Source organism: Salmo trutta, chromosome 22 (genome assembly GCF_901001165.1).
Source record: "Salmo trutta chromosome 22, fSalTru1.1, whole genome shotgun sequence".
Lineage (NCBI taxonomy): Eukaryota > Metazoa > Chordata > Actinopteri > Salmoniformes > Salmonidae > Salmo > Salmo trutta.
The window spans coordinates 17,331,187-17,356,271 of record NC_042978.1 but is presented as its reverse complement, the minus strand read 5'-3'; the positions used below and the strand labels follow the sequence as shown (position 1 = coordinate 17,356,271).

The 25,085-nt window shown below is 41.6% G+C and overlaps 1 protein-coding gene across 1 annotated transcript; it reads left to right on the top strand.

Annotated features, from left to right (window-relative positions):
• Nucleotides 1-6,517: 6,517 nt before the first annotated feature.
• Nucleotides 6,518-14,675, top strand: LOC115158240 (cyclic AMP-responsive element-binding protein 3-like protein 3-B). Its single transcript, XM_029706941.1, has 10 exons — nt 6,518-6,682; nt 7,098-7,211; nt 7,378-7,621; nt 7,900-8,033; nt 8,404-8,514; nt 8,627-8,733; nt 10,584-10,652; nt 10,749-10,833; nt 12,521-12,617; nt 13,921-14,675. The coding sequence occupies exons 1-10, from the start codon at nt 6,659-6,661 to the stop codon at nt 14,244-14,246; spliced, it is 1,311 nt and encodes a 436-aa protein (XP_029562801.1). The 5' UTR covers nt 6,518-6,658; the 3' UTR covers nt 14,247-14,675.
• The last annotated feature ends 10,410 nt before the right edge of the window (nt 14,676-25,085 follow it).

Genomic DNA, 25,085 nt, shown 5'->3' with positions numbered 1-25,085 from the left:
AAGAGGGGAGAGCACACCCCCATCCATATCAATAGGGCTGAAGTGGAGCAGGTTGAGAGCTTCAAGTTCCTAGGCGTCCACATCACTAAGGACTGAACAGGGTCCACACACACCAGCACAGTTGTGAAGAGAGCATGACAGCACCTCCTCCCTCTCAGAAGGCTGAAAAGATTTGGTATGGGCCCTCGGATTCTCAAAAAGTTCTACAGCTACGCCATCAAGAGAATCTTGACTGGCTGCATCACTGCTTGGTATGGCAAATGCACTGCCCTGGACCGCAAAACGCTACATTGGGTGGTGCGGATAGCCCAGTATATCACTGTGGCCGAGCTCCCTGCCATCCAGGACCTCTATATCAGGCGGTGTCAGAGGAATGCCTGGAAAATTGCAAAATCCTCCAGCCACCAAAGCCATAGATGTTCACTCTGCTACCGTCCGGCAAACGGTACCTGGGCATTGGCTCCCAGACCAACAGGCTCCGAGACAGCTTCTACCCCCAAGCCATATGACTAATAAATAGCCGAAAGAACTGATAAATAGTTCATTAATGGTTACCCGGACTATCTGCACTTATCTTGCACTGACTCTATGCACACTCACAAGACTATATATACTATACACACACACTCACTACACTGACACTCTCACACAATTCAGTCCCATTCAAAATCCTATTTTTTATCCTAAAATCCAAAATTTTTAGGATCCTTTAATCCTAAATGCTAACCCTAAACCTAACCCTAACCCGTACTTTTACCCTAACCCTAACCCGTACTCTTACCCTAACCTTAACCTTAACCCTAACCTTAACCCAAAAACCTAACCTTAACCCTTACACTAAACCTAACCCTAGCCCTAAAACTAACCTTAGCTCCTAACCCTTAACATAATTCTAACCTTAACCCCAGTTGGTAAAAAAAAAAAAATCTGGTGCCCACAAGAATAGATAAACACGTCTACACACACACACGTCCACACACACACACACACGTCCACACACACACACACACGTCCACACACACACACACACACACACACACACACACACACACACACAGAACAATAGATTTAAGTGCCTTTGAACAGGGTATGGTAGCAGGTGCTAGGTTCACCGGTTTGTATCAAGAACTGCAATGCTGCTGGATTTTTCACGCTCAACAGTTTCCTCTGTGTCTCAAGAATGGTCCACCACCCAAAGGACATCCAGCCAACTTGACACAACTATGGGAAGCATTGGAGTCAACATGGGCCAGCATCCCTGTGGAATGCTTCCGACACCTAATAGTGTCCAGACGAACTGAGGCTGTTCTGAGGGCAGTTCCATACTACAGTTCCATACTACTTGTCAGACATAGAGAACTGATACTATATACTCTTTGTTGGGTTTAGATGGGTGTGGGGTTTTCATGGGTGGTTTTTGACAATTTCTTTGGGTTCTTCATGTCTCACTCATTGTTAGAAAAATGTTTGGTCCAAATCGGATGTTAGGTACTATAATTACTGAATATTATCGTATGAATTAAAATGGCCAATTTGGGTGCAATCAATTAGCTTAATTTCTCAGCGATCAAATGATATTTCAACAAAATAATGTTGCCGGAATGCTTATCTTATCTGTTTCTAACTACAGAAACAATTTTAGACAATCTGAGATGGTGGAGGTCATGGCCTGCTGAAACGACATGGAACAACCCACTCATCATATCCTGTTGCTACTCTGTACTTTTATTTTACTCTTATTATGATCTATCCTGACGCCTAGTCACTTTACCCTGCCTTCATGTACATATCTACCTCAGATACATTATTATTATCTATCCTGATGCCTAGTCACTTTACCCTGCCTTCATGTACATATCTACCTCAGATACATTATTATTATCTATCCTGATGCCTAGTCACTTTACCCTGCCTTCATGTACATATCTACCTCAGATACCTTATTATGATCTATCCTGATGCGTGGTCACCTTACCCTGCCTTCATGTACATTATACATTTGTGCAGCTCTGTATCTTTGGGAAGGGCTCGTAAGCAAGCATTTCACTGTTAAGTCTACGCTAGTTTTATTCGGCGCATGCGACAAATACAATTTATTTTGAGTGTTCCTTTTAGAAGTATAAATTATACCCATAGAAAATGCACTTTTATGGGTGTGTTTACACAGGCAGCCCAATTGGGATCTTTTTATTTCTCACTAATTGGTCTGTTGACAAATCACATCAGATCTTTTCACGGCAGCTCTTTTTCAGAGCCGATCTGATTGGTCGACTGACCAATTCGTGAAAAAAGGATCAGAATTGGGCTACCTGTGTAAAAGCAGCCTATTTTAGGCTAGATGGGACAGTTCACCCCAAGTAAAAGTTGGACTGCATTTTTGCCATTCCTCAAAAACCCTATAAAATAAAACGTATTCCTGATTTCTTTCAACTCATTTGGCCTCAATCACATAAAAAAACAAAAAACATGTTGTGCAAATCTTTCCTATTAATTCTGGGTTGAGACCAGCATATCAGGGTCGCTTTAATGCAGTGGTTAAGGGCTTGTAATTAAGCATTTCACTGTAAGGTCTACACCTGTTGTATTCGGGGGCATGTGACAAATACAATTTGGTTTGATTTTGAAAAGGGAAGCGATAGATTAGAGTACACAATTTGAATTTGGTGATTTATCCCATGTAAAGTGAAAGCTATGGAACATTTGCTTTCAAACTATTCATTGTTATTATTGCACTCTGACTGTGAACGACTGCCAGTTGCCACATCACTTTGTCAAGTCTTCCAGCAGGTGGTGCCTCTGCGAAGAGTTCAGACCTTTTTCTGCATCATTAGGACATTTCCACCGCATTCTAACTCTCTGTCTCTGAAGTGCCATACAATACTCTCTACCGTCTGTGCTGTTACATAAGGTATTATCTAATGATAGTACGGTAAGACATGGGCTTATATAACAGAATGTCCTGTTTCATACCCAAAAGCCCATTACAGGGCAAAATGTCATATTTCATATTGTTTAGAGCTGTTTTTAGCGGGCATGACATAGTTTTAAATAACTTTTGCGAGTCCTTAGACTTCTAGATTTTAATCAATAGGACTAAAGTCAGACAAACTTTTGAATAATTCTAGATTTACTTTCACTGAGATAAAGACATCTGGTCAATATGAAGGGACGTGCTTTATGCTGCTATTCAAAACATTGAATGTGATTGAAATCCCACAATGTGCATTGGACTCCGGCTGACTGAGCGAGGAATTGAACGCAGACTGATTATGATTGTGCAAAGACCATTCAAAGCCATTTAAGCCCAAGATTACACCCAGAAATCTACTCTTACTCAGTCTGCTAAGTGCTTTACTTTCATTCAGTTATTATTCAGACCAAACACACGCTCAAGGTTATTTTTCATGATCTCTATTCAGGCTCCATTCACATTGTTGTTCAGTCCTTCACATCCAGCCAATTGAACACTCACTTGCTTTTGACTCACACTCACAGTTGCTTTTGACTCACACTCACAGTTGCTTTTGACTCACACTCACTTGCTTTTGACTCACACTCACAGTTGCTTTTGACTCACACTCACAGTTGCTTTTGACTCACACTCGCAGATGCTTTTGACCCACAGTTACTTGTGTCAACATTTTAAGATGTCTATATTTTTTTTATAAAATAATATTTGCACAGACTGTATTGTACCCATTGCATGTATGCTTTAAACAGACAACATGTGAACGTTTGCTTGTAGGAGCAATGACCGGTTACATCAGGCCATATCCATAAGGGTAATCCCAAAGCCACAGAGCCTGAGAGTAGTGATATATTGTTTTTTCATTCTGTTGTAACAATGTACAAGCGCAACTTGCAGGCTAAGAACAAGGTTTTACCCTTTGGACCCATTCCCCATCAGATAGAGGAGCAATAATGATAACGTAATCCTGCCACAATATAAAGACCATCATGGTTATTGGCAGGGATCCTGTTGCAAACTGAACTGACGACACAGCTAGCAGGGCAGAGACAGACGAAAGGAAAGAGTAACAGATATTTGAAGTGATACAGTGAGCTAGGAGATAGGGAGAGAAAAAGGGTTAGGCTTTTTGGACATAATAGAACATTTAGAAGTTGACAACTCACATGAGAAGTTCACAACTCATAATTTCATGTAAACTGTCTGAGAAAAATGAATAAATGGTGCATAGCTTCACTGCTGTGTGTGCTTTATGATCATATTCAGGGCCTTCAGAAGTATTCACACCCCTTGGCTTTTTCCATATTCTGTTGTTACAAAGTTTAATAAAAATTGATTTAATTGTAATATTTTTTTCAACGATCTACACAAAATACTCTGTAATGTCAAAGTGAAAAAAAAGATTACATTTGTAAAAATTGTATGAAAAATTAAACACTTATATATCTTGATTAGATAAGTAGTCAACCGCGTGAGTCAGTACATGTTAGAATCACATTTGGCAGCGATTACAGTTGTGAGTCTTTCTGGGTAAGACTCTAAGAGCTTGCATACTTGAATTGTACAACATTTGCCCATTATTATTTCCAAAATGATTCAAGCTCTGTCAAATTGGTTGTTGATCATTGCTAGACAACCACTTTCAGGTCTTGCCATAGATTTGTGTAGATTTGGCCTTTTGGTGTTTTAGGTTATTGTCTTGCTGAAAGGTGAATTAATCTCCCAGTGTCTGGTGGAAAGCAGACTGAACCAGGTTTTCCTCTAGGATTCTGTGTGTGCTTAGCCCCATTCCGTTTCTTTTTATCCTGAAAAACTCCAAAAGGTTTAATGATTACAAGCATACCCATAACTAATGAAAACATGAAGAGTGGTACTCAGTAATGTGTTGTATTGGATTTGACCCAAACATAACACTTTTTATTCAGGACAAAAAGTTAATTGCTTTGCCACATTATTTGCAGTATTACTTTGTCTTGCTGCAAAAAGGATGCATGTTTTGGAATATTTTTTATTCTCTACAGGCTTCCTTCTTTTCACTCTGTCAATTAGGTTAGTATTGTGGAATAACTACAATGTTGTTGATTCATCTTCAGTTTTCTCCTATCACAGCCATTAAACTCTATAACTTTTTTAATGTCGCCATTGACCTCATGGTGAAATCTTTGAGCAGTTTCCTTCATCTCCGGCAACTAAGTTAGGAAGGACGCCTGTATTTTTGGAGTGACTGGGTGTATTGATACACCATCCAAAGTGTAAATAATAACTTCACCATGCTGAAAGGGATATTTTTATCCATCTACCAATAGATGCCATTCTTTGCGAGGCATTGGAAAACCTCCCTGGTCTTTGTGGTTGAATCTGTTCTAAATTCACTGCTCCACTGAGGGGCCTTACAGATAATTGTATGTGTGGGGTACAGAGGTGAGGTAGTCATTCAAAAATCATGTTAAACACTATATTGCGCACAGAATGTAAATGTAAACATTTTGAAAAATGTAATTCCACTTTGACATTATGGGGAGGCCAGTGACAACAAATCTGAATTTAATCAATTTTAAATTAAGGCTGTAACACAACAAAATGTGGAAAAAGACAAGGGGTGTGAGTACTTTCTGAAGACACAGTAGACGTGAGAGAAATAGCTCTGTCACTATTGAGATGTATAGACTAATAGCCTTGCCAAAATAATCTTCCATCAACTTTCCAATACAATTCCTAAGGCTTTCTGATTTACATTTTGAGAACTGAAACAGCCAAATGACTATCAGCATTTGACAAAGTGAGATTTAAATAGATTGTCTTGCGCATTAAAACACCGAGACTGGCAGTTCATGACTGCAATTCATGACGCAAATTGGTTTGGTGGATTTTTTTTTCTTCTTCCCTGTAGAGCCCAGGGGTCTTTGCATGTGTCATAATTGCAGCTAAAATGGGAACAAGTTTGAACATACTTTAGAAAAGAGCAAACATAAACATGTGCCCATGTTTTGTTTTTGTTTAATTTATGCCTGTGCTGCAATTCTAGGCATTAGTCATAAGCACAACAGAATCACAGTAATAAAAACAGGTGGTGTCTTCTAAATGTATCTGTAAAGGAATGCAGAAACCTCCAGGAGATTTACATCAAAATATTTTATGAATTGTGAGAGGATATAAGGGCATGCTTTTTTCTGTTCAGACTTGAAAGAATTGATTGATTTAAATAAAAAAATGTAAACAATTAATTATAAAAGCATTCTTTCATTTTTATGGGGATTGTATGAAATGGATAAACGGTATCATAGTGTGTTGGTTACTTTTATGAATTAACAAACAACACAGAAACGTGTGAAAGGTTAACCCTCATTCCTCCTAATGCTATCAAACACAACAAGAGGAAAGGAAAGTAGAAACTTTCCATCCATCCACGTTCTTTCTTTTCTAGACAGTCAAACTTGCCTCAGTTGTCAGTCTTTCCCTGCCAATCAAATCTCCTCTTTACATGCTGGCCAATGGGGTGACGGACCTGGGGTTGATGACTGGATGTGCTTTGTTGGAGTTTAAACCTTGGACCTCAGAACACGAGCAGTGAGAAACAGTAGAGACACACGGTCATCTGGAACAGAGCTCCTTCACAACAAAGGAAACTGACCATTTTACTGGATTTATCTTGTTTTGGGGAGTTCCTCCGTGTTCCACCCTAGTTCTGAAATGATGGACCACTATTCAGACCAGGTAACAAGGCCTATGTGTTCGTTTCTGTGTTTTACTATGTCCTGGATAAGTAGGTCAGCAGTTTATGTTATTAGGGCACAAGGTTATATGTGCCGTCTAACAAAGTTCCTAAGACGCTGTAGATCTACCTGCCAGTGAGTGTGTAGGTGTGGGTGTTTTGTGTGGTCTACATAGACTGACAATCTTTTAAAGTCCAAACTAGATCAATTTAATTGAATTTAACTCAAGTTTACTGTGTTGAATGGTATGGTAAAACTGATTAAAAAGTCAGATAAGAGTGACATGAGATAATGTCAATAAAAAGCATTACTAGTCCTCGGTATGATTGCTTTTACAGCCTTCCTGTAAGGAATGTTATCTCTCATTTGTAAACACAGAGTAACATGATGTCATTGAGTGGCCTGTTCTGTTCCAGGGTTGCGACGGGATTGAGCTGCTTGATTTGCTGTTTGATCAGAACGATGGCATCCTCCGTCACGAGGAGATGGGACACCATGGGAACCATGCCTGGCCTATTCACAAGCCAAACGTGAGTGGAGTGAAAGCATTCACTGTTTGATGTTACCCTGCCGTGTTTTTACATTTTCACCTTGGCTGTGTCTACCACATGATCCCCATATCTAGCCTGCTTTTCTCAACCACTCTCTCCAGTACGGCTGTACAGTAATTAGAACATTTGGTGTGTTATTTGGCAGATGCTGCGTCCAACAAAGCTACAGGGCGAGGACTTCTTGAACACCCTCCTGAGTGTCAGTGACTCGGTTTCGGGGTCGCCCCTATGGTCTCCCTCTCCCAGTGACAGTGGAATCAGTGAGGACCCCCACTCCGATCAGATGGACAGCCCCAAGCGCCCTGAGAGCCCTCCCACAGAGCCCCATTTCCTCCCCCCTCAGCCACACACCAGGGCCGCCCTGGACACCGACTTCTCCATTAATATCAGTAGGACATAGATGGCACACATTAGTACAGAAAGTATACAAATATACAGAGCATTTCATGTTATTTATTATATAAGTGACATAGAGAAAAGTTGCTACGTTATGTTAGATGTGTGATTAATATTGATTATGTCAACATTATAAGCTCCTCCTTTGAAAGCAACACAGTTTTCGTTTGTATCATTAGGCTAATCCTGCCTTTATCTCAGTATCAACACAAACACAGACAAATGATGGCCCTTACATCTGGTCACATCCTGTCTCTCTGTATGGTTACAGATGGCTGGGACTCAGGCTTTTACCCAGGAAGGACTGGTGGGACAAAGTGTTCTTCTGATGTACACAAAACCCAGCTGACCTCTAGCTTTCCCCTCACTGTCAAGGAGCTACTGCTCTCTGGTACATCTGAGCCGGTGAGTGATGATAAAGAGTATGTGTGTGTGTGTGTGCTTGGATGAGTGCGTCTGTAATGGCTTGTTCGTATGTTGGCGAGTGTGTTGGAGTGGAGAGGAATAGGTAAGATGGATAAAGTCATTCCAAAACATTCAGAGGAGAACATGAAGAAACAGGTAAACTTAAAAGAGACAGTCGCAGCAGGGCATGAGTTCAGGACGGTAATGTAACTGCTGTGAGGAAAGCATGAGATGAGAGGAATGGGCTATGCTGCCTGCCTGACTCTCTGCACTCCTTCCACTCACTCTGAAAAACACATTGCTGCTCAGGCCACTGGTTGTGATGCTTTACATATTATGTACTGTATTAACATTCCCGTCTCACTTCCAGCCCCCACAGCAGTCCCAGCAGTCCTTCCAAGAGTTGATTCTCAATGAGGACGAGAAAAAACTGCTGGCCAAGGAGGGGGTGACTCTGCCTAGCCAACTACCCCTCACCAAGGTAAAACTTTTTTGCAGTCTTTTGCAGCTTCACAGAACAACTTAAGGCTCTTGAGGATTTCAAATGCGTGTAAACATGCTAAAGATTTAGTTCCTTTGTTGTTTTCCATTAGTATGAGGAGAGGATTCTGAAGAAAATTCGCAGAAAGATCCGGAACAAGCAGTCGGCCCAAGAGAGCAGGAAGAAGAAAAAGGAATATATTGATGGTCTGGAGAGCAGGTACTGACAACAGGCACTAAATAAATGAAAAAGATATGGACTCATAGGCCTAAAGTCAAAGTAGAAGTGTCCAACTCTGACTACAACTGACAAAAATGTATAGTAATATTTATAATATAAAGATATTTGGAACACGTCACAGGCAATGTTCCCTCTAAGCTGCGCTCCTGTGCAGGCCGCGCAGAAGAAATATCAGCCCGGGCAGTGAAGCACGAGATTGAACGTCACTCAACTTTCTAGAGTTTTCCGTTAGTTAACACTATCAATGTTTCCCTTTACTGTGGGAATTGTGATTGAATTAGCCGCTTCCAATGCAACATCCTGAACAAAACGAACTATGCAAGACTTAGTATGCAAAACTAAATATGCAAGAGATTTTGTTGTAGGCAGAATGAATCTGAGTAGGATTCTACCCAGAACTGTGCAGCATAACCAATCAGAGCTGCAGTAGGCCTATATGCAAATAGACCGTTGCCATATATGGATCTGTGCCATTCATGTTGAACTGGACTGTGTTTACACCATGAGCGGTTGTGGTTAGATAAGCTTGTTTTGAGATCAAAGCGAGAGCTGCATGTAGCCACCTGTGCACATGTGTTCATATCCTTTGCTAGTTAGTGAGTTATTAGCCCAGTTATGGATCATTTGTAGTCAGCAATGGGGGAGTGATTGTTTCCTACAAGAGCACAAAACGTGTACATTTCTAGGCGTCTTTGAAAAGCAAGTCATGAAAATTGCTTTTTTTTGTCTTAAAGGGGCAGTGTTATATTTTGAGATAGGCTTGAATAAGCTAAGTAGCCAACAAGCAGAGAGTAGCATAATTTGTTTAATTCTCTGTAATAATACTATGGGACTAATAATGCATTTTATTTTGTAAAGTGGTTTCTTGCATCAAACAACACAACAACATTTTTAGTCACCTCCTTATCTGAAGGACAAGTGGATAAATGTAACGGCTGTCTGTGGAAGTAGACCAAGGTGCAGCGGAGTTAGTGTTCATCTTTGAATTTTAATAAACGTAAGAACACTATACACACAAAACAAGAAAACCGACAGCCAAACAGTCCTGTCAGGTGCAAAACACTAAACAGAAACAATCCCCCACAAAACCCAAAGGAAAAACAGGCTCCTTATGTGTGACTCCCAATCAGCAACAACGAACTACAGCTGTGCCTGATTGGGAGCCACACACGGCCCAAAACAAAGAAATACAAAAACATAGAAAAATTAACATAGAACGCCCACCCAATGTAACACCCTGGCCTAACCAAAATAAAGAACAAAAACCCCTCTCTATGGCCAGGGCGTTACAATAAACAGGTTAATATCAAGCTTTGCATGATTTTTCAAAAGTCTCATGAACACCACACATTGGCTGCTACTGTAGGCTGAATGATAGAACAGCTATTTCCATGTAAAAAAGTGACTTACCATTGTTTTTGATGGTAGGCCTATGTTATGATCAAATAGCCACAGTAGCCTACTTGGCCACTGTTAAAACTGTAACTTAAGTGGGTAGAGCCTCATTGTTAACAGTAAACGCACGTTGCATTTTCACAACTTTCAAGTTTGTCCTCAGCAGACCTGAAATTTGCCCAGTACTGGTCACAGGGTGCTGAGCACAAAACGTTTAAGAAACAGTGTGTGAGTTTTGTGGTGCAAAGAAACTGCATAGGGCCCATTGTGTAATTCAGTGTCCTTGAGTGTCACAGTATGATTTAGTTATACCAAAGTGTTTCTCGGCATGCTGGTGAGTGATGCTGTATCAGGATGGTGTTTTTCTTGGACTGATCGAGCAGCAACAGCTTGTCAGTCTCATCTGGGAAATTCACTTGTTGTTCCTCTTCCAGGATGACTGCATGCAACACACACAACCAGGAGCTGCAGAGGAAGGTGTTCCAGTTGGAGAAATGCAACACGTGAGGAACCTCCACACTAATCTGCTCTCCCTGCTCTGTTTCTGCCTCCGTACACCCGGTGGCAAAGTTTGCTAATTGAGCCTCTGTGTCTCCCAGGTCTCTGATGGAGCAGCTGCGTAGGATGCAGACTCTGGTGATGAACGGCTCCAAAAAGGCCGCCCAGGCTGGGACCTGTGTCCTGGTAAGCCGAAGTGTCACTTTTAGAAACAGTTCACTAGATCAGCTCATACACCATATGGGATTAGAGAGAGACAGACAGGTGGAGAGGTGGAAATATGCAACCACCTCACTCTTTCCCATTTAACCAGGGGATACAGTTACTGTTAGAAGTTATACCATTACAATTATCAACAGTGAGAATGAATGGTGCTAGTCATGGAACAATTGAGGCCTGGACAAATATACCTGACTCTGATAAGAACAATCTCGCTAAAGCCCCACACATACAAAACAATATATATGCTGTGTATATTTTGAGGGAAGGGGTGGTACTGGTGGGTTGGGAGGATGTGGGCGTTGGGTTGGGGCTATCTTTGTATACATTTATTTGATTGTTTTGTACCTGTAACCCCCCCCCCCCCTGAAAGAAATGACAAAACTAAATAAAAAGGTGTATGCCAGACATATAGAGTGAAATATACACAGAGAGATACACTCCACAGAGACACACCATTGATTCATATAATTAATATAATTGGACAGATCAACTAAAACCACATCAGTGCCAACAGAAATTAGACTTTGTAAATCCAAATATGTATATGAATGAGTTTGTGTCTCTTCTAATGCCTTGTACTTTAAAACTTCTTACGGCTTGGGGGCAGTATTTCGACGTCTGGATGAGAAGTGTGCCCAAAGTAAACTGCCTGTTACTCAGGCCCAGAAGCTAGGATATGCATATAAATTGGTAGATTTGGATAGAAAACACTCTAAAGTTTCCAAAACTGTTAAAATAATGTCTGTGAGTATAACAGAACTGATATGGCAGGCAAAAACTTGAGTAAAATCCATCCAGGAAGTGAGATTTTTTTGATGTGGGTATTTTAACTTGAATACCTATAGAGTATCTAATGGGTTAGGACCCAGATTGCAGTTCCTATGGCTTCCACTAGATGACAACAGTCTTTAGACATTGTTTCAGGCTTGTTTTCTGAAAAATGAAGAAGAAAGAGACCTTTCTGTCAGTGGACTGTAGAATCATGCAGTGCTGGTTTGCGTGCGTGACCGAGTGCGCGCCCTTAGTTGTTTTTCCTTTCTATTGAATACGCTATTGTCCGGTTGAAATATTATCGATTATTTAGACAATTGACAACCTGAGGATTAATTATAAACATCGATTGACATGTTTCAACAAACTTTACTGGAACTATTAGGATATATTTGTCTGCATGTTTTGATGCTTCAATGCTTTTGTAAGCGGGGCGCTGTCCTCAGATAATCGCATGGTATGCTTTTGCCGTAAAGCCTTTTTGAAATCTGACAAAGCAGCTGGATGAACAAAAAGTTCATCTTTAAGCCGATGTATAACACTTGTATTTTTATGAATGTTTATTATTACTATTTCTGTATTTTGAATTTGGCGCTCTGCAATTTCACCGGATGTTGCTGAGGTGGGTCGCTAGCTGAACGCCTGCGCCAGAAAGGTTAAGAAAATGCACAAATGTAAATAATACAGATTGTGTGTTCACACCTGTTGACTTTGATGCACTGTACTGGGATTAGCTGAACAACTTTGAACAAAAGTTACTGAAGAGTGTGTCTTTAACTCTGGAGCTCTACTGGGGATTGGAAGCTCCCCTAAACTGCTAAACCTTGTTGGCTGTGGCAAAGTACAAATTATCACTTTTTCACTTTTCCTTTTTCCCCAGGTGCTGCTCCTGTCCTTCTCCCTCATCCTCTTCCCAAACCTGAAACCCTTCTCCGAGCCCAAGGTCAGCCAAGGAGGGGACTTCAGCCCAGTGAGAGGTGAGTCAGCCTCCCGTACTACCTGGCCAAACCTCGCCCCGCCACCCCGTACCTCCTGCCTCACATCACAGCTGGAGAGCTGATTAGACTAGAGCTCCTCTCATAGTGCCAGACGCTGCTACGGCGCTGCTGCTATAACAACTCACCTGCAGAGCACGACGGTCCACCAGGACCCCACATTTCAGATCAAGAGCTGAGCTGGCAACCCTCAGCACAGAGAACATGTATTACTAATCCCTATTCTCATCAGCTTGTCTGACTAACAGTCTCCTTTCAACAGTTGTACACTCTTAGAAAAAAAGGTGCTGGCCTCCCGAGTGGCGCAGCGGTCTAAGGCATTGCATTGCAGTTTTCGATCGGGTTCAATCTCAGGCTGTGTCACAGCCGGCCGTGACCAGGAGACCCATGAGGCGGCGCACAATTGGCCCAGCATTGTCCGGGTTAGGGGAAGGTTTGGCCGGCCGGGATTTCCTTATCCCATCGTGCTTTAGCGACTCCTTGTGGCGCCTGCAAGCTGACTCCGGTCGCCAGCTGTACGGTGTTTCCTCTGACACATTGTTGTGGCTGGCTTCCGGGTTAAGCAAGCAGTGTGTCAAGAAGCAGTGCTTGGCAGGGTCGTGTTTCAAAGGACGCATGGCTCGAGACCTTCGCCTCTTCCGAGTCCATACAGGAGTTGCAGCGATGGGAGAAGACTGTAACTACCAATTGGATATCACAAAACTGGGTAGAAAAAGGGTAAAAAATAAAATAAAATAAAAAAATAAAAGGTGCGATCTAGAACCTTAAAGGGTTCTTCGGCTGTCCCCATAGGATAACCCTTTGAAGAACCCTTTTTGGTTGCAGGTAGAACCCTTTTGGGTTCCATGTAGAACCCTTTCTACAGAGGGTTCTAAATGTAACCCAAAAGGGTTCTGCCTGCCACCAAAAAGGGTTCTCCTAAGGGGACAGCTGAAGTTTTTTCTAAGAGTATAGGAATTGTTGGATACAATATGAAAGGGACTTCAAAGATATCTAATGGTCTCATAATGTTTTAAGATAGTGAATGACTTAAATGTAATTACTCATCTTAACTGATGGTCTGTCAGCTCTGTGAGTGGAATCTATTCTTACAGTAGATGTCTTTGGTTAATTGTACAACCAAAAGCCAAGGTACACATTTTTTAAAAGGTGGCTTACAGTCTAACAACTTAAATTTGGACTGGGGATGTAGTATGTGTGACATTAGTTCACCATTTAATGACTGGAATCGATATGTGTTGAGCTGCTTACTCACCTGTAACCTGTGTCCCTCTCCGTCCTGCAGTACAGTCACGATCCCTGCACAACCTCCAGTCTTCCAGAGTGCTGCATGTCATTGACCAGCCGTACCATACCGCAGACGACGAGCCCAAGTCTCCGCACCAGCATTTCCCAGGAGACCAGGGGGTAAATGAGATGACCTCTCTGCTGGGTAAGCTGGGCACCGGTCACGGCAGCCAGGGGCTGTCCAATCTCGACCCCATGTCTCCCAACAATAGCCTGGATGAGCAAGCCCATTTCCACGGGGACCCCATTACCGGCCACATAGCTACAGTGACCTTGAATCCACACCGCAGAGCCACACTACGCCCACATGCTGATGACATGTGATTGGATAGAGTATTCCCAGCAGGATTCTTCTGCTCTGCTCCCATCTCCACACAATTCATATGATGAAACATAGAGTAGAGTAGCACACACCTAAGTCTCTTTTTTACACTGTTAGGGTAATAAGAAATAAATCATTCCTGCTTTTGCCTCTTATATTTTATGTATATGCTTTTTTCTTGTTTGTTACTGTTTTGTATTGTTTTCAAGATGAATTGAGCATCTCTTGCCCCTCCATGACTGTTTTAACATTGACAGTGTAGATTTGTGTATTTTGAGAAAGGCAATAATTCTTGTTTTTCATAACTGTGATGGTGTGTACAACTTTGAGCTTTACAAACAATTTTGAGATAATTTTGCATGTATACTATGAAGCAATAACTTTATTGACAATCTTGCGACACATTAATAAAACTGTCTCAAACTTTAAAATGTTTAAGTGCTGTCTGCATGTCTGAGTAGTTTCATTAGATTCAGTAGCTCGTGCCTTTAGCATCTAAAAGTCTAAGCTGTTGGGCGGAAAGGGGGGAGGGGTACTAAGCTAACATATGGAATTGTTAGCTTAGTTGGTCATACCATGGATCCTTTAGCTATTTGATTTTGAATTTTAGGACCCCTTTAGGTATCAAAACATGTTATTTTGAATTATTTCATCCAATATGGAATTTGGCCTTTACTACTATAGCCCATAGAAATGCATTCAATAACACATTCATAAATGGCAAAAAAGACAGTCAAAAAATAAATCATAAGGGTTTGTAGTGTCGGTCCTATATCTAGGAGATATAAGAAAGCTCAGGATATATATATATATTTCGTTTTTACACATATTTAAGCCCTTCTTTTTGAAATTATTTTATAAAACTTCCTCCATATCTCCATCCGTTTGTATGGGTTACCTTCAGACGAGTCCCATGACACTTGTGGTGGTCATAGAGCAAAATGGAGAACACAGTTGTGTTCGTGAGAGTGGTCATCATAGTTTGTTGGCCAAATCATTAGGACACTACAGACGTTTTCGTGAGAAGGACGATTTTCGAGATGTCTCATGGTCTGACAAACACAGCATATACAGTGGATAGAGAAGCAGCCCATGCAAAAAAATATATATCTCTAGCTTAAACTGACAGATTCTGATGGGGATTTGTATTATTATGTTACTTAGATTGATGCATGGGTGCGTCAATAAACTCTTAAGGATATAATATTTAAAAAGTGGTTCAAGAGAAAAAGTACAAGATTTCCCAAGATGGTGCCTGAAAAGCTGACACAATCTAAATATCTCAGTGGCATATTTACAGTGGGTTTGATGTCTGAAACGACAGGGATTTACACAGAAAGAATGAGACAAAGTTAACTTGGTCAAAGGTATTGCAGAGTTACGATAACCTTCCACTGACAAAATACACAAATCAATGCTCTTGCTCAATGCTCTATCAAACCATGACATCCCCACAGCCAGTTTGTTTACTTGTCTGTGAGTGTGACACTCCTAGTCCACCCCCGCCTCATTGGCTTGTCAATAGAACCGCAAAACCCCAATAGTACCCCATCAGCTAGTGAGTGAATAAAAGTGTTCTCGCTCCAGTGCTTCTTGGTCCCCAATTTGATCTAACATTTCATATCAAATTCTGACAGTCTGGCTAGTCTGCCCATTTCTGACACACTCAACATCACAGGGTTTGGGGATAGGCTGGAGAGGTGGAGGTGCTGCTCTGTTTCAAGTGTATTGTGGCTAGCTGACGAATAGCTAGTGAATCAGCATAAATGACAAAGGCACTATACCAACCTTCATAACAATGGTGCTCATTTAACCGAGGTTGACATAAATGAAGGTGTCTGGAGACTCTGGACGTTGTCTGTGTGTATGAGTATGTGTGCATATATGTGGGTATTTGGAAGGGAGTGTTATGAGGTACTGTAGGAGTTTGTGTGTTATGAGGTGAGAGTTTGTGTGTGTGTGTGTGTGTGTGTGTCTGCTTGTCTGTCTGTACGACTCTCTTTCTGTGTGGGAGGGGGTGTTATGAGGTGAGAGTTTGTGTGTATGTGTGTGTGTGTGTGTGTGTGTGTGTGTGTGTGTCTGCTTGTCTGTCTGTACGACTCTCTTTCTGTGTGGGAGGGGGTGTTATGAGGTGAGAGTTTGTGTGTGTGTGTGTGTGTGTGTGTGTCTGCTTGTCTGTCTGTACGACTCTCTTTCTGTGTGGGAGGGGGTGTTATGAGGTTGGTTTATCCACAGTGGTCTTTCATCCCAACCCACTGGGGAAGGTGGTTTGTTTGTGTCGATCCTCATCTGCCATTGTACCTCTGGCCTCTCAGTCTTTAACCATGGGGAGAGTGGCACAGCGACCTGCGTCTTTAATCAGCTTCTCTGTGCTCCACTTTGATTGTCTCCCACTGGCCCCGAGTTCTCCACCCACGGGTTGAATCCCACTAAGTCAGACCCTGAGAGAAGGACACGAAAAGATGAAGGACACAGTCAAAGAGTTGTCCTTGTTTTCACTTGTTTAAAGGGCCAATCCGGGATTGGTACATCCATTTTTGGACTTTTAAATGAATGATACCATAGATTATTGAGGAATATAACTTATAAATGCCTTATGAGTTTATTTCAACTGTCTTACCCCATCAGGACCCAAAATAGAAGCTCCATCTTAACACTGTGTTGCTTGAAAACATGATTTTTATCTCATGGATGGTCAGTCCTTGCATGAATACTGTAGCTCCTTACATCTATAGCTCTATCTATGAAAACAGCTGTTTAGCAAAACAACTGACTTAGATTTTTTTTCAAATCCCGGATTGCTCCTTTAATCCTGTTTATGGCGTTTCTGTTTTGAAGTGCCACGCTGACCCAGATAAACTCATGAAAAACTCTGAGTGTTTTAAACTTTCTCTTTGATAATTCGTTTTTGAATGAGAGTCACACAAACAAATTAAACCAAACCAACCATGATCAATATCTTATTGTCCGTTGGGTGAGTGGAGTAAATGTTCATTATTTCCATCAGCAAAAGGGACAACAGAAATAATGGTTCCATTTGTGATTGCATGCCATATTGTGGTTCTGGTATTTTCTATTTGAAGTGTATGATATGATCAACACAATGTACGTAAAATAGCTAATACCTGAAGGGGTGGACAGTTTGAGATATACAATAAAGAGATTAAACCCGTCTGCAGGTTTGTTCAACCTCACAGGTGAGTTAATCTACGTGTTTGTTAGGATTTGCTGTGGCCTTAGTGTGATGTTACAGCTGCACTATCCTTTGTCTACTGACGTAATCTCTTATAAAATGTAAATGTCTGGTCATCTGTGCAATACTATAGGCTGTGCAAATGCAACCACTAGGTACCGGCTTTCTATTTCTAGAAATTCCTACCTATTCGAGGGTAAGACATTTTCAATTTGGCTCTGACATGACTCATGATTAGCGTTTTACATGATAATTCAAACCAATTTAGTTTCATTCATTTGAATTTTTTTCATAATAGACGGCCGACTCATAATAAATGGCTGGCAATGCTGTGCTGTCACTATATGCTGTCACTATATTTAAAAAAAAGAAAACATTATTTCACCTTTATTTAACCAGGTAGGCTAGTTGAGAACAAGTTCTCATTTGCAACTGCGACTTGGCCAAGATAAAGCGTAGCAATTCGACACATACAACAACACAGAGCTACACATGGAATAAACAAAACATACAGTCAATAATACAGTAGAACAAAAGAAAACAAAAAGTCTATATACAGTGAGTGCAAATGAGGTAAGTTAAGGCAATAAATAGGCCATGGTGGCGAAGTAATTACAATATAGCAATTAAACACTGGAATGGTAGATGTGCAGAAGATGAATGTGCAAGTAGAGATACTGGGGTGCAAAGGAGCAAGGTAAATAAATAAATACAGTATGGGGATGAGGTAGGTAGATAGATGGGCTGTTTACAGATGGGCTATGTACAGGTGCAGCGATCTGTGAGCTGCTCTGACAGCTGGTGCTTAAAGCTAGTGAGGGAGATATAAGTCTCCAGCTTCAGAGATTTTTGCAGTTCGTTCCAGTCATTGGCAGCAGAGAACTGGAAGGAAAGGCGGCCAAAGGAGGAATTGGCTTTGGGGGTGACCAGTGAGATATACCTGCTGGAGCGCATGCTACGAATGGGTGCTGCTATGGTGACCAGTGAGCTGAGATAAGGCGGGGCTTTACCTAGCAGAGACTTGTAGATAACCTGTGGGTTTGGCGACGAGTATGAAGCAAGGGCCAACCAACGAGAGTGTACAGGTCGCAATGGTGGGTAGTGTATGGGGCTTTGGTGACAAAACAGATGGCACTGTGATAGACTGCATCCAGTTTGTTGAGTAGAGTGTTGGAGGCTATTTTATAGATGACATCACCGAAGTCGAGGATCGGTAGGATGGTCAGTTTTACGAGGGTGTGTTTGGCAGCATGAGTGAAGGATGCTTTGTTGCGTTATAGGAAGCCGATTCTAGATTTAATTTTGGATTGGAGATGCTTATTGTGAGTCTGGAAGGAGAGTTTACAGCCTAACCAGACATCCAGGTATTTGTAGTTGTCCACGTATTCTAAGTCAGAGCTGTCCAGAGTAGTGATGCTGGACGGGCGAGCAGGTGCGGGCAGTGATCGATTGAATAGCATGCATTTAGTTTTACCTGCGTTTAAGAGCAGTTGGAGACCACGGAAGGAGAGTTGTATGGTATTGAAGCTCGTCTGGAGGTTAGTTAATACAGTGTCCAAAGAGGGGCCAGAAGTATACAGAATGGTGTCGTCTGCATAGAGGTGGACCAGAGAATCACCAGCAGCAAGAGCAACATCATTGATGTATACAGAGAAGAGAGTCGGCCCGAGAATTGAACCCTGTGGCACACCCATAGAGACTGCCAGAGGTCCGGACAACAGGCCCTCCGATTTGACACACTGAACTCTATCAGAGAAGTAGTTGGTAAACCAGGCGAGGCAATCATTTGAGAAACCAAGGCTGTCGAGTCTGCCAATAAGAATGTGGTGATTGACAGAGTCGAAAGCCTTGGCCAGGTCGATGAATACGGCTGCACAGTAATGTCTCTTATCGATGGCGGTTATGATGTCGTTTAGGACCTTGAGCGTGGCTGAGGTGCACCCATGACCAGCTCTGAAACCAGATTGCATAGCGGTAATCTGTTTGTTAAATTGGCTTTCGAAGACCTTAGAAAGACAGGTTAGGATAGATATAGGTCTGTAGCAGTTTGGGTCTAGAGTGTCACCCCCTTTGAAGAGGGGGATGACCGCGGCAGCTTTCCAATCTTTGGGAATCTCAGACGATACGAAAGAGAGGTTGAACAGGCTAGTAATAGGGGTTGCAACAATTTCGACAGATCATTTTAGAAAGAGAGAGTCCAGATTGTCTAGCCCGGCTGATTTGTATGGGTCCAGGTTTTGCAGCACTTTCAGAACATCAGCTATCTGGATTTGGGTGAAGGAGAAATGGTGGGGGGTTTGGCGGGTTGCTGTGGAGGGTGCCGGGCAGTTGACCGGGGTAGGGGTAACCAGGTGGAAGGCATGTGCAGCCGTAGAGAAATGCTTATTGAAATGATCAATTATAGTGGATTTATCGGTGGTAACAGTGTTTCCTAGCCTCAGAGCAGTGGGCAGCTGGGAGGAGGTGCTCTTATTCTCCATGGACTTTACAGTGTCCCAGAACTTTTTTGAGTTAGTACTACAGGATGCAAATTTCTGTTTGAAAAAGCTAGCCTTAGCTTTTCTAACTGCCTGTGTTCCTAACTTCCATGAAAAGTTGCATATCACGGGGGCTATTTGATGCTAACGCAGAACGCCACAGGATGTTTTTGTGCTGGTCAAGGGCAGACAGGTCTGGAGTGAACCAAGGACTATATCTATTCCTAGTTCAACATTTTTGGAGTGGGGCATGCTTATTTAAGATGGTGAGGAAGGCACTTTTAAAGAATAGGCAGGCATCATCTACTGACGGGATGAGGTCAATGTCATTCCAGGATACCCCGGCCAGGTCGATTAGAAAGGCCTGCTCGCAGAAGTGTTTTAGGGAGCGTTTGACAGTGATGAGGGGTGGTCGTTTGGTCGCAGACCCATTACTGATGCAGGCAATGAGGCAGTGATTGCTGAGATCTTGATTGAAAACAGCAGAGGTGTATTTGGAGTGCGAGTTAGTTAGGATGACATCTATGAGGGTGCCCGTGTTTACCGATTTGGGGTTGTACCTGGTAGGTTCATTGATCATTTGTGTGTGATTGAGGGCATCAAGTTTAGATTGTAGGATGGCCGGGGTGTTAAGCATGTCCCAGTTTAGGTCACCTAGTAGTACGAGCTCAGAAGATAGATGGGGGGCAATCATATATGCTGTCACTATATGCTGTGCTGTCACTATATGCTGTCACTATATGCTGTGCTGTCACTATATGCTGTCACTATATGCTGTGCTGTCACTATATGCTGTCACTATATGCTATATGCAGTAAAATTTGATTTCAAAAACAGATTAAAAAACACCTTATGAAACAGCGGGGACTGTGAAGCAAAGCAAAACAGAACAAAACATCACGTTTTAGGGAAGACCCAGACAGTGTCGAAATAACAACATTTTATTACAGAAAAGGGGGCAGGCAAAACAACAGGTCAATGGCAGGCAGAGGTCAGTAATCCAGATCAGAGTCCAATATGTACAGAATGGCAGGCAGGCACAGGGTCAGGGCAGGCAGAATGGTCAAAACCGGGAAAAAAGGAACTAGAAACAGACCGGCACAAGGGGAAAAACGCTGGTAGGCTTGATGAACAAAAAAAACTGGCAACAGACAGAGAACACAGGATAAATACACAGGGGATAATGAGGTGAGAGGGGAGACACCTGGTGGGGGGTGGAGACAAGCACAAAGACAGGTGAAACAGATCAGGGTGTGACACAGACAGATGCATACACACACAATAACATACGCACTATACACACACATACACATGGATGTAGTACTGTAGATATGTGGTAGTGGTGGAGTAGGGGCCTGAGGGCACATAGTGTGTTGTGAAATCTGTGAATGCATTGTGATGTTTTTTTAAATTGTATAAACTGCCTTAATTTTGCTGGACCCCAGGAAGAGTACTGCTGCCTTGTTAACATCGCATAAATCATGACAAAATGTGTAGGATTGCAGGAAATTAGCTGTAAAATTACAAAATCTTATTTACGCCCTATGGCAAAATGTGGAGAATTGAAGCAAATTAAATAAAAAACTCTTCCGTCAAGAGGGGGGGCCACTAAAATGTTTTTCTCACAAGGTGGGGTGGCCCCCAACCATATTTTTCTTACATTAATTTAGAAAATAATGATTTGCTTTGTGTGTATTTGGTGTGTAGTTGGTTGGCAAGCTGAGATCTCCACTTAAGTTGGCTACCTAGATTGCTAGTAATATTTTGAGGATAACAGGCTAGCTCCCTGTAGAATCAAGAGAAGACGGGATGGGAAAGAAGATTATATGTGCAGCTGCTACAATCTGGCTGTTGCAGTGCCCAGACGAGATGAGAGCAAACCGCTACATTACAGAGATAAAAAGGTGAAATCTCATAGATTCATCTTGATTAGCTACAGTGCCTTCAGAAAGTATTCACACCCCTTGACTTTTTCCCCCCAAAAAATTGTGTTACAAAGTGGGATTAAAATGGATTTAATTGTACTTTTTTTGTCAACGATCTACACAAAATACTCCGTAATGTCAAAGTGGAAAATATAATATATTTTGATTAGTTAAGTACTCATGTTAGAAACAGCTTTTGCAGCGATTACAGCTGTGAGTCTTTTGGGGTAAGTCTCTAAGCTTTGCAAACCTGGATTATACAATATTTGCACATTATTCTTTTAAAAATGATTTAAACTCTGTCAAGTTGGCCATATATTTTCAAGCCAATTTAAGTCAAAACTGTAACTCGGCCTCTCAGGAACTTGGTAAGTAACTCCAGTGTATATTTGGTTATTGTCCTGTTGAAGGGTGGACTTGTCTCCCAGTGTCTGTTGGAAAGCAGACTGAAGCCGGTTTTATTTTAGGACTTTGCCTGTGCTCTATTCCTTTTCTTTTTATCCTAAAAAACTCCCTAGTCCTTGCCGATTACAAGCATACTCATAACATGATTTAGCCACCACTATGCTTGATAATATGAATAGTGGTACTCAGTGATGTGTTGTGTTGGATTTGACCCAAACATATTGCTTTGTATTCAGGACAAAAAGTACATTTATTTGCCACGTTTTTTGCAGTATTACTTTAGTGCCTTATTATAAAACAGGATGTATGTTTTGGAATATTTTTGTACAGGCTTCCTTCTTTTCACTCTCTCATTTAGATTAGCATTGTGGAGTAGATAGAATGTTGTTCATCCATTCTCAGTTTTCTCCGATCACAGCCATTAAACTCTGTAACTGGTTTGACCTCATGGTGAAATCCCTGAGCGGTTTCCTTCCTCCCAGGCAACTGAGTTAAGAAGGAAGCCTGTATCTTTGTAGTGACTGGATGTATTTATACACCATCCAAAGTGTAATTAATAATGTCACCAAGGGATATTCAATGTCTGCTTTTTAAATTTTTACCCATAGGTGCCCTTCTTTGCGAGGCATTGGAAAACCTCCCCAGTCTTTGTGGTTGAATCTGTGCTTGATTCACTGCTCGACTGCGGGACCTTACAGATAATTATTATCCGACTTGAAAAAGCTAATTTATACTCCTGAACTTGTTTAGGCTTGCCATAACAAAGGGGTTGAATACTTATTGACTCAACATTTCAGCTTTCCATATTCTTTTTTATTTTATTTTATTTTTTATGCCTAAAAACATAGTTCCACTTTGACATTATGTGGTATTGTGTGTAGATAAATTCAGACTGTGGTCTCCCGAGAGGCGCAGTGGTTTAAGGTACTGCATCACAGTGCTAGAGGTGTCACTACAGACCCAGGTTCAATTCCAGGCTATGTCACAAACAGCCGTAACCGGGAGTCCGATAGAGTGGTGCACAATTGGCCCAGCATTGTCTGGGTTAGGGGAGGGTTGTCAAGGGAATCCAGTTTGGATTTGGCTTCACTCCACTCTCATTGCATCAAGAGCATACGTCATTGACAGAAACAACTTGAATTGTTGTATCTCTTTGTGCTGTTGTCCTAGCTAGCTAGCTAAAATGGGCCTTGCCTAAATGTTATTAATTGAACTAAATTAAATTACCTTTTAGTCTTAGTCAATGTTTTGGGGAAGCCTGGTATCCCTTGGCATCCATAAATACACTGCATGCTGAATAGCCACCACTACATCCTACCCGTGATATCAGATATGAATGAATAGTGTGTCAAAAGAACCATCGTAGAAGTCTGAAAGAACGCTCCGATTCTATTACCACGTGGGACTTAAGGCTATAACACATTTATTTTAGTAATGTATGTGTGCATGATCTGGGGGGTTTAGTAGCTGAAAAGATCTGGCTACATCATTCAAGTGGGGAATGTAAAATCATCTTCCAGATGACTTTTATTGAGATTTGAATGTGTTGACTTTTAACAAGATTTGAATGTGTTGATTTAGGATTGTTCTGTATCCCCCAGGTTGGAATATTAATAATTTACAATTCATTTATATTCTTGGAATGCGTTCGCAGTTGATGACCTCATTTATCACTGGGGAGAATCTGCCAAGGTGCCCCAGGGAAACATCTCAGATGAATTAACATGACAGCTTTATCCTTCTAAGACGTGTCAAGCTCATTCCACGGAGGGCCAAGTGTCTGCAGGTTTTTGCTCCTCCCTTGTACCTGATTGATGAATTAAGGTTACTGGTTAGTAAGGAACTCCTCTCACCTGGTTGTCTAGGTCTTAATTAAAAGAAAAACCAAAAACCAGCAGACACTAGGCCCTCCATGGAATGAGTTCGACACCCCTGTTCTAACATTTTCTATTAATCCCTAGTCCCATGACTGTCTGATTTGCAAGTGGTTCAGTGAACCATGCTCATGTGCCCTAAGACCAGAAAACGTGGGTTAGCTCCCCAAGCGAATGCCTAGGCTTTAGCTCAGCAGGCTAACAGTGTTGTGGCGCGCAGATGACCTGAGTTCAAACTCAGTCAATCACATTGGTGCTGTGACACGTCAATTGATGCCTATCAGCTGCAGGAGTCGTTGTGGAGAGGTCAAAGGGGCTTAAAGAAGAGGTGATTATGTCAACCATGCTCTTATGATGAATACACTTGCCTGAGAGTTAAAGCTAGAATCCTTAGTTATTAAATGAATGATTTATACCCAATTATTCTTGAAGAATATAATTTATACAAGCCTAATGAGCTTAGTTCAACTGTTGTACCCCATGCATCAGAAACCAACATATAAGCTTGTTTTACTCTGTAAACAAATTAAATGTAAACAAACACTGTGAAGCCTCAAAAACGGGTTAACATGATACTTTTGGTCAGTCGTTTCATTCATAGCTCTGTCTATGAATTTCTCCAGGCCCATCCCTCAGTTTGTTACCAAAACTGAGGCGGGGACACGTGGTGGCCACTTTATTATTGTTTCAATGAAGGATTCTAGCTTTAAAGAATTGTGTTAGGTCTCCTGATACATTCTTGTCCCACTGGGCACACCATGTCATTTCAACATGGATACAGTAATTGGGAATATTTGGTTGAGACGTTGATCAATGAGATTACAACCTATATAGACCCACTCAAAAGAGAGCCAAAAGTTTGTTGAATTTCCAATGTGTTATCACTATTCTTTCAACCGTCTAAAAACACAGCGAAATTCCAATGGACAAACAACGTCGGATTGTTGGTTTAGTTCTCACCCAAATG